Here is a 14,397-nt window from a genome sequence, read left to right as displayed (position 1 = left end):
TACCTAGATTGAAGAGGCAGCAGAGAGGATGGTTGGTTCTGATTAAAGCTTAATTATCTCCTGACCACTGGTAGGAAGGTGGGGGGTGAGGGCAAGTTAGTAAGAGGACATGATCCAAGCTTTCCAGCATTTTCTCCTAGTTTTCTGTCTCTAGGCAGACTCCTCTCTAGCTTTGCCATCAAATTCTGGACACAGATAAGCACTTGATTTAGGGAGGCAGGCTGGCCGTCCAGAGAAGCTTTGGCTCTGTCCTTCCCTCCTTCCTCTGGTAGAAGGGCATGTGGCTGAGTGGAAAGTATACCCAGGTAGGAATGAGGAGACCTGTGTTCCAGTGGAGCTTCTGATGAACAGAAGTGGCAGTAGTGATTCAGAGAAATGTGGTAGGTAGAGTGACACTTGTTTATTCACGGAAGATAAGTATAGATTGTTTTCTCAGGGGAGCCTGAGAAGCATCTTCAGGGAGGGAGTCGGGGAGTAGGCCCAAAGAACTGACTTATTTGGCAATTTCAGCAAGGACCCGGAGCTGTTTCTTGATCCTTGGCTGCCAGGGCCCTATGGCCTGTGGCCTATGTTTTTGTGGTTTCGAGCAGCACGGTGGGAAAGCAGGCATTTTCTTTTGGCCTACTTTGGTGATGGACTTTGCAATGAACAAGGGGTTCAGCTTTGCAAGTCGAAAGTCTTGAATAGTTAACTCTTCTGGGTTCTCAGGCTCTTTCTGGAACCTTGTGGGCTCTGCCTTCACATTGGTCTTAGGTGCCTCATATACAAAGAGAACCTTGTTTTTCAGCTTGTTTTGGATCCAGGGATCAGTTGAGGCACAAAGGATTAATGTTTCTTGTAGCTGCATTGAAACAAAGGTCCTAGTGCTGGCTCACTTTGGGTTCAGGCTGGGAGGCTCCAGAGAGGGGGCACCCAAAGTAGGGGGGAATTCTAGCCACAGGGCACTGTGGCCCCAAGGAACAAGGTCAAGGGACAGTGTCTAAGGGCTCATGACCCTCTCCTCCTGACAAGGAGCAAGTGGTGGTGAGATAGGTGGGAGAAGCTTGGAGGAGGGCTAGAGAAGAGGAAGAAGTGGGCAGGAACGCCTTACTTACACTCTTCTTCACAGCCTGGTGGTTTTCTGCATCTAGTAAGTCCAGGAGCAAGTGGAACACTTGTGGACTGCGGATCCCCAGGACACCCTGGCAGAGGCAGAGTGAGAGTGCCTATGTAGCCAGCCCCAGGAAGACACCTTATACTCTTTCCCATTCTAGCCCCTTTGTGAGACTCTGCAGCATAGAGAGGGGGGAGATAGGGTTTCCCAGCTGAGATACTCCTTTCCTTGCCTTTTGGAACCACTGCATGGGACTTTAATGCCCATTATTTGCTAGGAAGACTCAAGACAATTTCTGCAGCATCTAAGCAACACCCCTCACATCAATCTTCTGTCCCTTAGCCCACCTACCCCCAACCCTGAAGAAAAGGTTCGGTAGGGCTGGAATTCTAAAATAAACAACTTCCCCGAAGTTTACAGGCCTTTATTCCCCTCAGTGACTCTGCTCAATCGCCTACTCCCCCTGCCATCAACACAGGAATTGGGTCAGAGAAGCAGAGCCTGCCTTACCAAAGAGATGACTGCTTCCTGGCGTGCAGTGGCATCTGGGTTCATCAGTTGTCTGTGTAGAAGGGAGTGAGTATGTTATAGTTGAATTAAGGAGTAGGGGAAGTGGAAGGGAGGCTGGTTGCTTTTCAGGTCTAGAGCGAATTAGGCAAAGTGATGCTAATTTCATTCATTTCCTTCTCTTGTTTCTTGGATCAGAAAAGGGGCAGGGAGAGGAAAAAGAGGCACCACAGTTTGCCAGGAGGCACTGAATGATGATCAGGACTGTCCAGAAATTTTATCTTTTTTAAAAAAGTTCTTTTCATGTCATAATTTGAGCTTTATAGCAACCTATACCTAACCTTGGTAGATACTATTACTCTTTCTTTACAGATGAACAAAAGCTCAGGGGTCAAAGAGTTACTTGGTTAGGGGCATGGGCAAAGGAGAACTGAGGACCTGCTGCACTGTAGGTTCTGAGCTCTCACTGACCCTCTGACCCCTTCCCACTGACCCTCTCACTGACCCTCTGCCCCCTTCCCACAGCCTAGGATTTGGCCCTGGCAGCTCCCAGGCCACTCACGCCTCCACCAAGTTCATCATCGTAGGCTTCAACTTGAGCTCTTCCACAGTTTGAGCCACAGCCTGCCTCACAGCCTGCAGAGGGATCAAAATGAGTCAACAGAGAGGGAATGCAAGGGTGTACACTTAAGAGCCTCTCAAATCTTTACTGAACATTTCCTTTGTGCTATGTAGAGTCCCTGCCTTAAGGAGCTCATAGTCTGGTGGAGGAAGCAGACAAGTAAATAGGCAATTATAATACTGTGTAGGGTACACATAGGAGGGTCTCTAACTCAGTCTTGGGTGCCAGGAAGACTCCCTGGAAGAGGTGATGCCCGAGCTGAATGAAACTTGGAAGGTGAGTGGGAGTTAACCAGGCAGAGGGTTGGGGTTGGTCAGATTTTAAGAGCAGAGGGGAGAACATATTTAAAAATCTGGAGGCAGGAGAAGGTGCAGAGAGGATGGGGAGCTGAAAATAGTTCAACTCAGAGAGGTGACCAAATGGACTCTTCCAAGCACTCTGAGTGCTCTAATTACCCTGGGACAACAGGTATAAATCAGGACATGGTTGTCCTAAGCATAGTTGGTACGTGGTTCTGGCGGGGAGAATGGTGAGAGATGAAGCTAGAGAGGCAAGCAGGCTTGAGCTGTGGAAGCAGCATAAGCCATCCACAGGGCATTGGGAGCCAATAGAAAGTTTTATGCAGAGAAGGCACAATCTGATTTATATTTTTTAAAAATGTCTTTAGAAATATAACACCTAGGGCTGGGCGCAATGGCTCACGCCTGTAATCCCAGCACTTTGGGAGGCCGAGGTGGGCGGATCACGAGGTCAGGAGATCGAGACCATCCTGGCTAACACGATGAAACCCCGTCTCTACTAAAAATGCAAAAAATTAGCTAGGCGTGGTTGCAGGCGCCTGTAGTCCCAGCTACTCGGGAGGCTGAGGCAGGAGAATGGCGTGAACCCAGGAGGCAGAGCTTGCAGTGAGCCAAGATCGTGCCACTGCACTCCAGCCTGGGCAACAGAGCAAGACTCCGTCTCAAAAAAAAGAAAAGAAATATAACACCTAGTTTTATAACAAGCTATAGTAAATATAAAAGCAAGGGAACATAGAGGAAGGTAGGGTTAATGCTGATTGGTGATTTGGGAAAGCTTCCCATAGGAGGTATCGTTGGGATCGGTCTTGAAGGAGCAATACAGTATTTTTAGTAGGCAGAAGGGGAGACGGATTACTTACTGGTGCAAGTGAATAGTATGAGACAGTTTTTTACCTTATAGAAGGAAGGATGACTCAGATCATTTTAACCTGAGTGAACTGCCTGAGCAAAGGCAAGGTGATATAAAAACCTGGGCTGCATTAGTTGAACAGGAGTAGGTCAGGATGAATGTGATACTTCGGTGGAGGCCAGGGGAGGTCTCCAGAACACGGAAAAGAGAAAGGTTTGGGTGTCTCTGGGCTTGGGAGCTTTGGTCTCACTTACAAGGAAGGGTTCATTATGCGTCTTCCTCCTGAGCAGGTTAAATGTGAGTTCCTCTAGCCCCTGTGCCTGGATCTGTTCCAGCCCAATGGTCTTGAGCATTTGGGTGGCTTCAAAGCGGTCCTGAGGTCGGGGGTGAGGGTTAGTGGGGAGGTGTGAAAGATGGATTCCCTTCTTCATCCCCTAACCCTATCCTAGTGCCGGGAAAGGAAGGGTTCAGGCAGTCCAGAGCTTACCTCAAGGACACTGGAAGAACACAGCTGGTCTAGGATGGCCCTGATGACTGGGGCTGAGTGCACGTGCATCACCTTGACCAGCATCCTAAGTGCCTATAAGGGGCAGGGTAGGGCAGGGTGTACAGGGCCTAGAGGCATCTGTGTGGCCAGGTGGACTTGAGGTCTGAGCCTAGAACTGGTGAGGAACAGCTAAGGTCCTTTTTTCTGCCTCTTCGCCTCTTGACCACAGAAGTTCATGTGTGCATATACATAAACGAACACCCACACCTATCAAATATACACAGACACATGTACGCTTATATGTCCATATGACCCCATACTCATACATGGACATAGTCATAAGCACACAGAGGATCCTGCAGTGCTCCACCACCAGGATGGCAGGATCCAGACCACACACAATTCAGCAGTGGCTTCTGTTTCCCCAGGGATCCCAGCCTCCTGCCCCTCACACCTTCATCCGCTGGGTCTTGAGTCCTTGGCACAGGCACTGCAACAAGAACTCTTGGACCATGTTGCTGCAAGGCCTCAGGAAACCCAGGCACAGGGCTGCCTCCAGAGATGCTTCACTGGACGACTTCTTGATCAGTGTCTGTAGTACAGGCACCAGCTTGCCCTCATCCCCGACTTGAGTCCTCTGTGAGGGAGACAAAATGGCTAAGGGGAGGGGCTATGTACTTTATGCCAGGCTTTGTGCTTTATGCTTCCAGACTATATTCACCTTCCTCCCTAAAATGAATCTTGTGCATCAGATTATTTCAACCAATTAACTTATTCTTGCTGTCACCTACTTGCTTCTAGGTCAGATCTCATTTCTCTATAACTATCTCATGGATGGATCACTGTTACTCTCTTCAACACTTCTGCTGTGTTAATTCCTGTCATTTAAAAGAATATACATGTGAGTGATCCCATACCTCTCCTCCAATATCCTTGTCCTCTTCTCTGCCTCAGCCACTAATCCCACTGAGAGACCTGATCATTACCCACAAATGCAGCTTCTCCATAATCTCCATTTCATGGATCCCACTCTCTGACCATCACCTCTTTTTCCAGCTCCCGAGTCCAACAATTGTTTGACTCCACAAGGGACTAAATAATCCATTGAGCCTGCCACCTTTGCACTCCTCCACACCTCTGTCCCTCTTGACCCAGCTTAAATTCCATGATCCTGCTGTAATCACTCCCCTTCCTCACCCTCAGCTCCCTTACCCACTCTTGCTTCATTCTACTCCCTGGACAGAACTACAGTCCAACTCTCTACTTTGTGCCAGCACTTCCTGGAGAAAAACACTATTGCAGCGAATGATCTTGTTAAAATGTGTGAGCACAGACCTCATATAGACCCTTAATGCTGTCTGGTAATCATACTGTTTTTCCCTGGGCAGTTCTCTTTCTCACTCTTCCAATTCACACCCTTTCTGGAACACTTCTTCCTCTATTCTTACTCTTGGCTAGTGACCTTGCTTTCTACTTCAGTGAGAAAATCAAAGCAACTAGAAAGGAAGTTCCATAGACTCCTATGACTACTTTTGTCCAGCTTCCAACACTTGCACCCATACACCCTTCCTTTCTACTTGTTAACTATAGACTATAACCATCTATCTAAGGCCAGTCTCCACTTGTGTCTTAGACCTTATCTCTTCTCGCCTATTTAAGGACATCATTTAAGAACATTGCTATTTTTCAGCGGGGCACGGTGGCTTACACCTGTAATCCCAGCACTTTGGGAGGCCAAGGCGGGCGGATCATGAGGTCAGGAGATCGAGACCACAGTGAAACCCCATCTCTACTAAAAATACAAAAAAAAAAAAAAAATTAGCTGGGCGCGGTGGCAGGCGCCTGTAGTCCCAGCTACTCGGGAGGCTGAAGCAGGAGAATGGCATGAACCTGGGAGGTGGAGCTTGCAGTGAGCCGAGATTGCACCACTGCCCTCCAGCCTGGGTGACACAGCAAGACTCCGTCTCAAAAAAAAAACCAAAAAAACAAGAACTTTGCTATTTTTCACACTCTCTTCAAAGTCCTTATTTTTATTTATTTATTTATTTATTTATTTATTTATTTATTTATTTTGAGATGGAGTCTCGCTCTGTTGCCCAGGCTGGAGTGCAGTGGCACGATCTCGGCTCACTGCAAGCTCCGTCTCCCGGTTTCACGCCATTCTCCTGCCTCAGCCTGCCAAGTAGCTGGGACTACAGGCGCCCGCCAGCACGCCCAGCTAATTTTTTGTATTTTCAGTAGAGACCGGGTTTCACCATGTTAGCCAGGATGGTCTCGATCTCCTGACCTCGTGATCCACTCGCCTCAGCCTCCCAAAGTGCTGGGATTACAGGTGTGAACCACCATGCCCGGCCTATTTATTTATTTTTGGGAGGTCGAGTTGGGTGAATCACAAGATCAGGAGTTCGAGACCAGCCTGGCCAATATGGTGAAACCTCGTCTCTATTAAAAATACAAAAAAATTAGCCGGGCGTGGTGGCACATGCTACCTGGGAGGCTGAGGCAGGAGAATTGCTTGAATCCGGGAGGCCAAGGTTGCAGTGAGCCGAGATCATGCCACTGCACTCCAGCTTGGGTGACAGAGCGAGATTCGGTCTCAAAAAAAAAAAGAAATGGTTACAGAGATTTTAAAGAAGCATCCTCTTGTCCACATCCTCTTTTAACTGTTGTACCATTTTCTCTTCCAACTGCTTCCCTTTGCCTGCAAGAGGGGCTCGGATAAGATGGATGTTTTGCTTGACTTCTTTGATATCCTGAACTTTCTGTAGCTCTTTATTTTTCTACAATCTGTTCATTATAAATTTAGCTTGACGTTTCTGTTTGATCTCTTCAACTCTCTTCATTGCGTCAATAGTTTTATTCCATAGCTCTTGCTAGTATTTGATAGGTTCATTTCTATGTTTTTAAAATTCAAATGAATTATCCACTGTAAGCTCTTTACCAGCTGCTTTCCGGAATGCTTTGGTCCACCTAACTTTGCGAGGATTGCGCTTCTTTTTAAAGTTTCTATGACATTTAGATTTACAAAATCTGAACACCTTGCAATCGTTGCAGACAAACATCATGTCATGGCTGGGGTAGATGGGCCTCGAAGAGAAATAACACTTCTTGATACGCATGTTGAACCTGTGTTGGTCCCCACCGACCAAACGCTGTACTTGAGAGCCCTCTTGCTTTCTTAACCATGCCAAACATACTCCTCCCTTTGCATTGGTCCTTCTGCCTGGAATGTCTTCTCTCAGATATCTGTAAGGCTAACCCACTCACTTTCTTTATGTCTTTGCTCAAATGTACCTTCTAAATGAGGCCTTCCCTGTCTACTGTATTTAACATTGCAACCCATCCCTACTCCTACTTGTCACTCCTGATCACTCTTATCCTGCTATGTAATTGTTTCCATTGTACCTGTCACCTCTAACATACTACATAATTTTCTTTTTCTTTTTTTTTTTTTTTGAAATGGAGTTTTGCTCTCGTTGCCCAGGCTGGAGTGCAATGGCGCGATCTTGGCTCACTGCAACCTCTGCCTCCTGGGTTCAAGCATTTCTGCCTCAGCCTCCCAAGTAGCTGGGATTACAGGTGTGTGTCACCACGCCTGGCTAAGTTTTTATTTATTTATTTATTTTTATTTTTTATTTTTAGTGGAGACAGGGTTTCACCATGTTGGTCAGGCTGGTCTTGAACTCCTGACCTCAAGTGATCATCTGCCTCAGCCTCTCAACGTGCTGGGATTTGTGAGCCACCACGCCCGGCCTAATTTTCTAAAAATAAATTTATTGGTTATTATGTGTCTCCCCCACTAGAATGTAACCTCCTCCATAAGCGCAGAGATCTTTACCTGTCTGGTTCACTGCTATATCCCAAGGGCCTAGGACAGTGCCTGGCACATGATAGCTGTTTATTATATATTTGCTGAATAAATGGATGAATGATGGATTTTCTTTTACATAGAGCAATGATGGGGTCAAAGTAAGAGAACACTAAAGGAGGAAAAAACAGTAGGGTCTGAGGACTCTCTTGGGCCCCGTCCCTTCTTGACAGGTTTTTTTACCTTAATAAGTTATTTTAGAGATGATGATAATAATGATGGTTACCATTTAAAGAGCATAGGCATTGTACTAGGTGTTTTACATACATTATCTCATTTAGTCCTCTCAACAGTACTATCAGACAATTACAGATGCTCCTCTATTTACAATGACGTCCCATGGATGGGTTTATGAGGTTGTAATGCCATGCCCATAGTAAGTTAAGGAGTGTACTGACTGTGTGTTGTTTTTGCACCATTGTAAAGTCGAAAAATCGTAAGTCAAACCATCTAAATCAGGAACCATCTGTACTGTCTCCATTCTCCATTTTAAATACAAACTGCAGCTCTGAAATTTGGCTTTTCAGAAATGGACTAGTAAGTGGCCAAGCCATATGCTTCTATTCAACTCCCGAGGGAACTCCTCAAGGACAGTGTCTTCCTCTATCAAAGCTGTGCTAGGTTACCTTCTTCCTCACCCAACCCCCAGCTAAACCTATCAATTACCTTGTCCAGCTTTGCCCCCAATTAAAGACTGTCCTCCCAATCACCTTGTCTTTAGAGACAGCAGCCCAGGAGTTAAGAGCCATTCGTAGCCCCGTCAAAGTCTCCATCCTTTGACCCTCATTTTTCTCCTTCAGCTGTTTGATGAGAGCCCGGATCACATGCTTATTCAGGCAACCTGGACAGGGAGGGGCCTCAAGTCAGGGCAGAGCCTCTGGTACTGCCCCTCTCTGCAAGGACCCATTGAACTCCACTGTGCCATCGAGACCTAAGTTCCAAGTCCTAGGTACCACGGTGTTGCTCATCTTCCCAGGATACCAGGGCAGCTGGCTGAACGTGAACACTATTCCAAGAGCCCTCCCTCTCCCTCTTTCTAATCTCTTTTCCCTTTTCACCCCACCTTCCTCTCTTGGTTCAACATAACTGGGATAGTTCTCAGGCCTTGCCAAATGGTAGGTTGGAGCAAGTGTATGCTCCTCACCCATTTGTCCTTACCCAAAGGAGAAAGTGGTTGCACTTTCCCAACTCCCCACCAAGGGAGAAGACATACTCACCCAGGATGGCCAGGGTTCGGTAGGCCTCGTACTTCACTTTCTCTGGACCAGTTTGGGCCTAATTTAAGAGGCGGGTGGTAGCAACATATAATAAGGTGATGGAATGTCAGAGCTTTAGGGATTGTCTCAGCTTAACTTCTCATTTTACAAAAGAGGAAACTGAAGCCTAGAAAGTGACCTATCTATTCTCAAATACAGAATACAGCCAAAATGGTTCAATGGAAGGAACAATACAGTTGGGAGTTAGATGTTTGTTCAAATCTCTATCTGGTATCTTGTAGCCACTTGGCCTTGGGCAAGTCCCTTGGTCTCTCAGAGCTTTCATTTTCTCATTTAGAGAAATACAGATACTAATTCCTGGTGTTGTTGTAAGAGTTAAATGAGATTATGGATATAAAGAATGCATGTTCCCAGTGGTAAGCTGATGTATACATATGCGGTGTTTCCAGTAAAGGCAGAGAATGTACTCTGTTCTGGCTTTCAGACTTTCCTGGCTTTTCAGTCCAATGTCTTTTCGGTTAGACCAGGGAGATCTTCAGATTCTTCCTTCCCTATCTTTTAGATCCAGCTGCTCTTCGAAGAGGCCAAGGACATGGGATGGGTCATGCTGCACAGTGGTGGCTGTGTCCTTACTGGATCTGACCCGCCATCCTAGCACCCCGGGGAGCCTCGTCTGTGCCCACATGCCACACATCTCAGACCCTGTTTCCTTCTTTCCTGAACTCCAGCAGTTCTCAGACTCACCACCTGCTGTAGTGCCTCCATGACAAACTTGTCACTGATGCGTAAGCATCCCAGAGCCTGCAGGAAGAGGGATGGAGGAAAGAGAAGGAAACTTGGACATCATCCCCAGGAGTTACCATTCTCTGGACACAGCTGGAGTTTGTGCTTGGAATACCACCCCCACAACCACCATCACGTCAAGCAGCTTTTTACTTTCCAGCTTGGCCAACTCCTGGCTGTAACCACCCTCCTCTATCCTTGCCTCTTCTCACCTGTGCTGCATAGAACTGCTCATCCTCTCTGGGAGATTCCAGGCTTTTTGTGAGTTCCTGCCCATCCAAGGCAGCCAGTGGAAAGGAAGACAGAGAAAAATAAAGAATTTCAAACTAAAGGGAGCTCATCCAATCCAATCCCTTTTCCTACCCTACCTCTGTTTTTCAGGCAAGGACTGAGGGCTGAAGGATGGTGTGAGCCCAAGGAAAGGGCACCCACAGGGAGGGAGTCCCCCACATCCTCTCCCACATGGTCCTGACCCTTAATCTTTGCCACTTCAGGGGGTCCTGGGTAGGCTCTAAGGGCCTGGATCGCATCTCAGATTTTATAGTCAGCTTGCTCATCGGGAGATGGAACATTTTGATGTGGGTTTGATGTACCTCTTTGATGTACCTGTGTGAGAAATTGCATAGGCAGCTTTGGTCCCTTTGTACCTTCCCTCCTCAGGTTGCAACCTCACTTCTGCCACAGGGCTGCAGCCCAGCTCAGACATGGGACCAGAGGAAGACAGATGAGGACTCAGTGATATCCACCAGAGCCGAGCCGAGCCGAGCCGGCCGAGCCAGATGAGCTGAGCCAAGCCGAGCCGCCCTAAGCTCCTCTCTGGGACCTGTAGGCTGACTTGCCTTACTCCCTGGCCCACCCTTCCTTGCCCTTCCTCACTTTCCTAGAAGATGTGGAGGGTGAGAAGAATATGGAGGCCGGCAAAACACACCTACAGTCATCTCTCATTTTCCTCAACATCTTTTCAGCCTCCCTTTCCTCTCGCTGATCATACAGGTTGTGCCAGTGCGTGTAGATCTCAGGTTTCTTGAAGTAGCAGTACGGGACTGAGTTTGGCTTGCTCGGATGCTGCCTCCAGCACTCTGGACTTGGGGGAAACTCTTCCTTTGGCATCTGGGGGTTGCAAGTGGCAGAACAGTCAGAGGGGTCCCCTAGGCCCTTACTTGTGGGGGTATGGGGAGGAGGGGGTAAAGGGAGGGAAGGGCAGGGTGAAACAGATGCCCTCTAGCCTCTCATCTGAGCTGGAGTCACAGCTACCACCTAACCCCTTGCATAACTTGGGCAAGTTACTTCATCCTATCAAAGTCTCAGTCTTCTTATCTGTAAAACAAAGCTAATAATCCTTGTTCTGTGTCCCTACCAAGGTTGTTGTAAAGATCAAAAGAGAGATCCAGATTGTGAAGCCACTGGTGATCTGTAAATCGATTTGAATACATAGTTTGGTTTGTTGAGGATCTCAAAGCACTTTGAAAATGACACTTGGGTAGGGAAATGAAAAGGCAAGGTGTGGGGAGGATGTGGAATAAAGGTGGGGAAAAGACAGACTATTGCTCATTCAGATATTTATTTGAGTACCAACTATGTGCCAGGTACTGCGCTGGGTGCTAGGGTTGCAGTTATCCCTGCCCTCATGGAACTTAACAGTTTAGCAGGGAAACAGACTTTCTTAAAATAATCTATCACTTAAACAATTGTGAAACTACCGCTGTCACTGTAATGGAGGATTTTGAGTGGGTCAGGGGCTTTCTCTGAAGATTTGGCTAGGATTCATCCCTGTCTCTTCTTAAGCCTTTCTTTCACTCTTTGCAACAAATCTGGGCAACAGGGAAGAGGGGCTTCAGCTGTGGTCCCAACTTTGTACTGAGGAGATCATAATAAGGGTTCTCAAGTGATTGGCATAAGTTCAAAAAATGGAGCATGACTCACAGTGAGTAGGGTTGCAGATTTAGGAAGAAAAAAAAAAAGCTCCCCCCTCCCAAACAAAAAAATACAAGGATGTCAAGTTAAATTTGGATTTTAGGTAATGAATGAAATATTTGAGACACATTTGTACTGAAACACCATTTGTTGTTTATCCAAAATTCAAATTTAATTGGGCATTCTGTATTTCATCTGGCAACCCAAACTGTGAGGGTTGCTAACTGTCCCTGTGTTAACTAATAAAAATGACTTCCATTAGTAAGCACTTTCTGCATAGCCAAGGCCTCATAGACTTTGTTTCATAACAACTCTACAAAGGGAGGTGGACAGGGGTTAGCCTGGGACACAGGAAGCTCCTGAGGCTCTGAGGGGGAAAGTGACTTGTTCAAGATCACAGTTAATGGCAGCCCCAGGGGTAAATGTCAGGGTTCTGTGAGCTGGCTTTAATGGGAAGGGATAGTTTGCTGCCCCTCCTAACTTTGATACAGCTCCCAGGGTAGCAAAAGTAAGGGGTCTTACCTGGTAGCAGGACAAGGGCAGATGAACAGGAGCCATGGCTTTTCTGAGTTCTGGCAAGAGGGATAAGAGTATGTGTGTGGTTCAAATGAGATAGCAGTTGCAGGCCAGGCTTGGTGGCTTCTGCCTGTAATCCCAGCACTTTGGGAAGCCAAGGCAGGCAGATCACCTGAGGTCAGGAGTTCGAGACCAGCCTAGCCAACATGGTGAAACCCCATCTCTACTAAAAATACAAAAAAAAAACATTAGCCAGCTGGGCGCAGTGGCTCACGCCTGTATTCCCAGCACTTTGGGAGGCCGAGACGGGCGGATCACGAGGTCAGGAGATTGGGACCATACTGGCTAACGTGGTGAAACCCCGTCTCCACTAAAAATACAAAAAAAAAAAAAAATTAGCCATGTGTGGTGGTGGGTGCCTGTAGTCCCAGCTACTCAGGAGGCTGAGGCAGGAGAATGGTGTGAACCCGGGAGGCGGAGCCTGCTGAGATCGCATCACTGCACTCCAGCCTGGGAGACAGAGCGACAGAGCGAGACTCTGTCTCAAAAAATAAATAAATAAAATAAAAATTTGCCAGGGGTGGTGGTGCACGCCTATAGTCCCAGCTACTTGAGAGGCTGAGGCAGGAGAGTCTCTTCAACCTGGGAGGTGAAGGTTGCAGGGAGCCGAGATCATGCCACTGTACTCCAGCCTGGGTAACAGAGCAAGACTCAAAAAAAAAAAGAGATAGCAGTTGCAAAGGTAGGTTAAAGAATTAATACATTCAGGCATTCATTTATTCAGCATTTAGTGACTACTAGTACCAGATATTTCACCAGGCACTGGGGAGATAAGTAAGGCCAAAGCGGGCAGATTGCTTGAGCCAAGGAGTTCGAGACCAATCTGGGCAACAAAGTGAGACTGCCCCCTAACCCTCAATTAGAAAAAAAAAAATCACGTGGAGAGTTTGCTAAAACACAGATTTCTGGGACTCATACCCACAGTATCTGATTCACTAGATTAAGGGTGGGGTCTGAGAATTTGCATTTCCTGTTTTTTGTTTTGTTTTGTTTTGTTTTGTTTTGTTTTGTTTTGTTTTTATTGAGACAGAGTCTTGCTGTCTTGCCTGGGCTGCTGGAGTGCAGTGTCACAATCTTGGCTCAGGTCAACCTCTACCTCCTAGGTTCAAGTGGTTCTCGTACCTCAGCCTCCCAAGTAGCTGGGATTATAGGTGCCCGCCACCACACCCAGCTAATTTTTGTGTTTTTAGTAGAGATGGGGTTTCACCATCTTGGCCAGGCTGGTCTGGAATTCCTGGTCTCAAGTGATCTGCCCGCTTTGGCCTCCCAAAGTGCTGGGATTAGAGGCGTGAACCACCGTGCCCAGTCGAGAATTTGCATTTCTAACAAGATGCTGATGCTGCTGGTCATGGGATCACGCTTTGAGGACCACTGTTCTAGCTGGAGAGACAGAAGTGTTTCTTAGTGATTAACAGAGGGAAACAAATGTGAAGATAGATGTAGACACAGGTGGTAAACATGAGGGGTACCTAACCTGGCTGGGAGGATAAGGGAAGGTTTCCTAGAGTAAACTCCACAAGCTGAGTCTTCAATACAAACAGGAACTAGCCAGGTAGATAAGGGGGAAGAGCATTAGACACAGGGAACACCCTATGCAAAGATTTGGAGGTGCAAGAATTGAGGGTAAAGAGCAGGGTACAGGTGTGGGAGCAGAAGCTGGGGAGACACACAGGTGTCCCATCTTAGAGGTCCCTGTAGGCCCTGCTGAGGAGCCTGAGACTTACCTTGAGGACTGTGCAGAGCCATCAAAGTCTCCAAGGGCCTGCCCTGATGTTTCCCAAGGGTTTGCTGAACTCACCTAGACCCTTGCCTGGGAGTGAGAGCCAGGTAGCATTTCTTTTTCAGTCCCCTGCTCTTGGCTCCATTTCTGTCCATCCCAGCCTCACCTTTGGTCCTGTCTGGATATTCCAGCCATGGGTACAGGAACATTGACCTGGAGACATCAAAGATATCAGTTGATTTTTCATAGGCCATCTTCTTCTCCTGGTGGGGCCAGAGGGAACCTGCAGAGGGGAATACAAGGCTTTTAGGGGAGTGGGGGCACAGCTGGAGGAGACCTGTCCTCTGTGGTACGAGAGGTACAGGTGAGGTGTCTGGACTTCTGGAGGTAGAAGCTTCCAAGTGCTAAGCGACCAGGTTACTTTGGTAAATAGAACACTCAGGTTTCACTTCTGAGCCCCA

General features: G+C 47.3%; 1 protein-coding gene and 1 pseudogene across 3 annotated transcripts; both read right to left on the bottom strand.

Moving 5' to 3' along the window:
- Nucleotides 1-385: 385 nt before the first annotated feature.
- On the bottom strand, nt 386-14,341 carry HEATR9 (HEAT repeat containing 9). Of its 3 annotated transcripts, none has more exons than XM_016930518.3 (16): nt 14,274-14,341; nt 13,941-14,149; nt 12,163-12,212; nt 10,655-10,836; nt 10,200-10,332; nt 9,939-9,995; nt 9,688-9,744; nt 8,944-9,001; nt 8,437-8,567; nt 4,313-4,495; nt 3,859-3,951; nt 3,626-3,745; nt 2,163-2,236; nt 1,604-1,655; nt 1,095-1,181; nt 386-841 (listed from the first exon to the last, which is right to left on the bottom strand). In XM_016930518.3, the coding sequence occupies exons 2-16, from the start codon at nt 13,960-13,962 to the stop codon at nt 494-496; spliced, it is 1,647 nt and encodes a 548-aa protein (XP_016786007.1). In that variant the 5' UTR covers nt 13,963-14,149; nt 14,274-14,341; the 3' UTR covers nt 386-493.
- On the bottom strand, nt 6,484-6,979 carry LOC107969186 (probable ribosome biogenesis protein RLP24; annotated as a pseudogene).
- Nucleotides 14,342-14,397: the final 56 nt, after the last annotated feature.

Source organism: Pan troglodytes, chromosome 19 (genome assembly GCF_028858775.2).
Source record: "Pan troglodytes isolate AG18354 chromosome 19, NHGRI_mPanTro3-v2.0_pri, whole genome shotgun sequence".
NCBI classification, from domain to species: domain Eukaryota; kingdom Metazoa; phylum Chordata; class Mammalia; order Primates; family Hominidae; genus Pan; species Pan troglodytes.
This window is presented reverse-complemented; position numbering and strand designations above follow the sequence as displayed.

Excerpts from the sequence above, each read along its gene's own strand:
- HEATR9 (XM_016930517.3), bottom strand. The coding sequence starts at position 14,145 with ATGTTCCTGTACCCATGGCTGGAATATCCAGACAGGACCAAAG. Across the intron at positions 9,996-10,199 it reads TGAAGTGGCAAAGATTAAGG|GAACTCACAAAAAGCCTGGA; the intron begins GTCAGGACCATG and ends TTGGATGGGCAG. Across the intron at positions 1,182-1,603 it reads AGGAAGCAGTCATCTCTTTG|GGTGTCCTGGGGATCCGCAG; the intron begins GTAAGGCAGGCT and ends TGCCTCTGCCAG.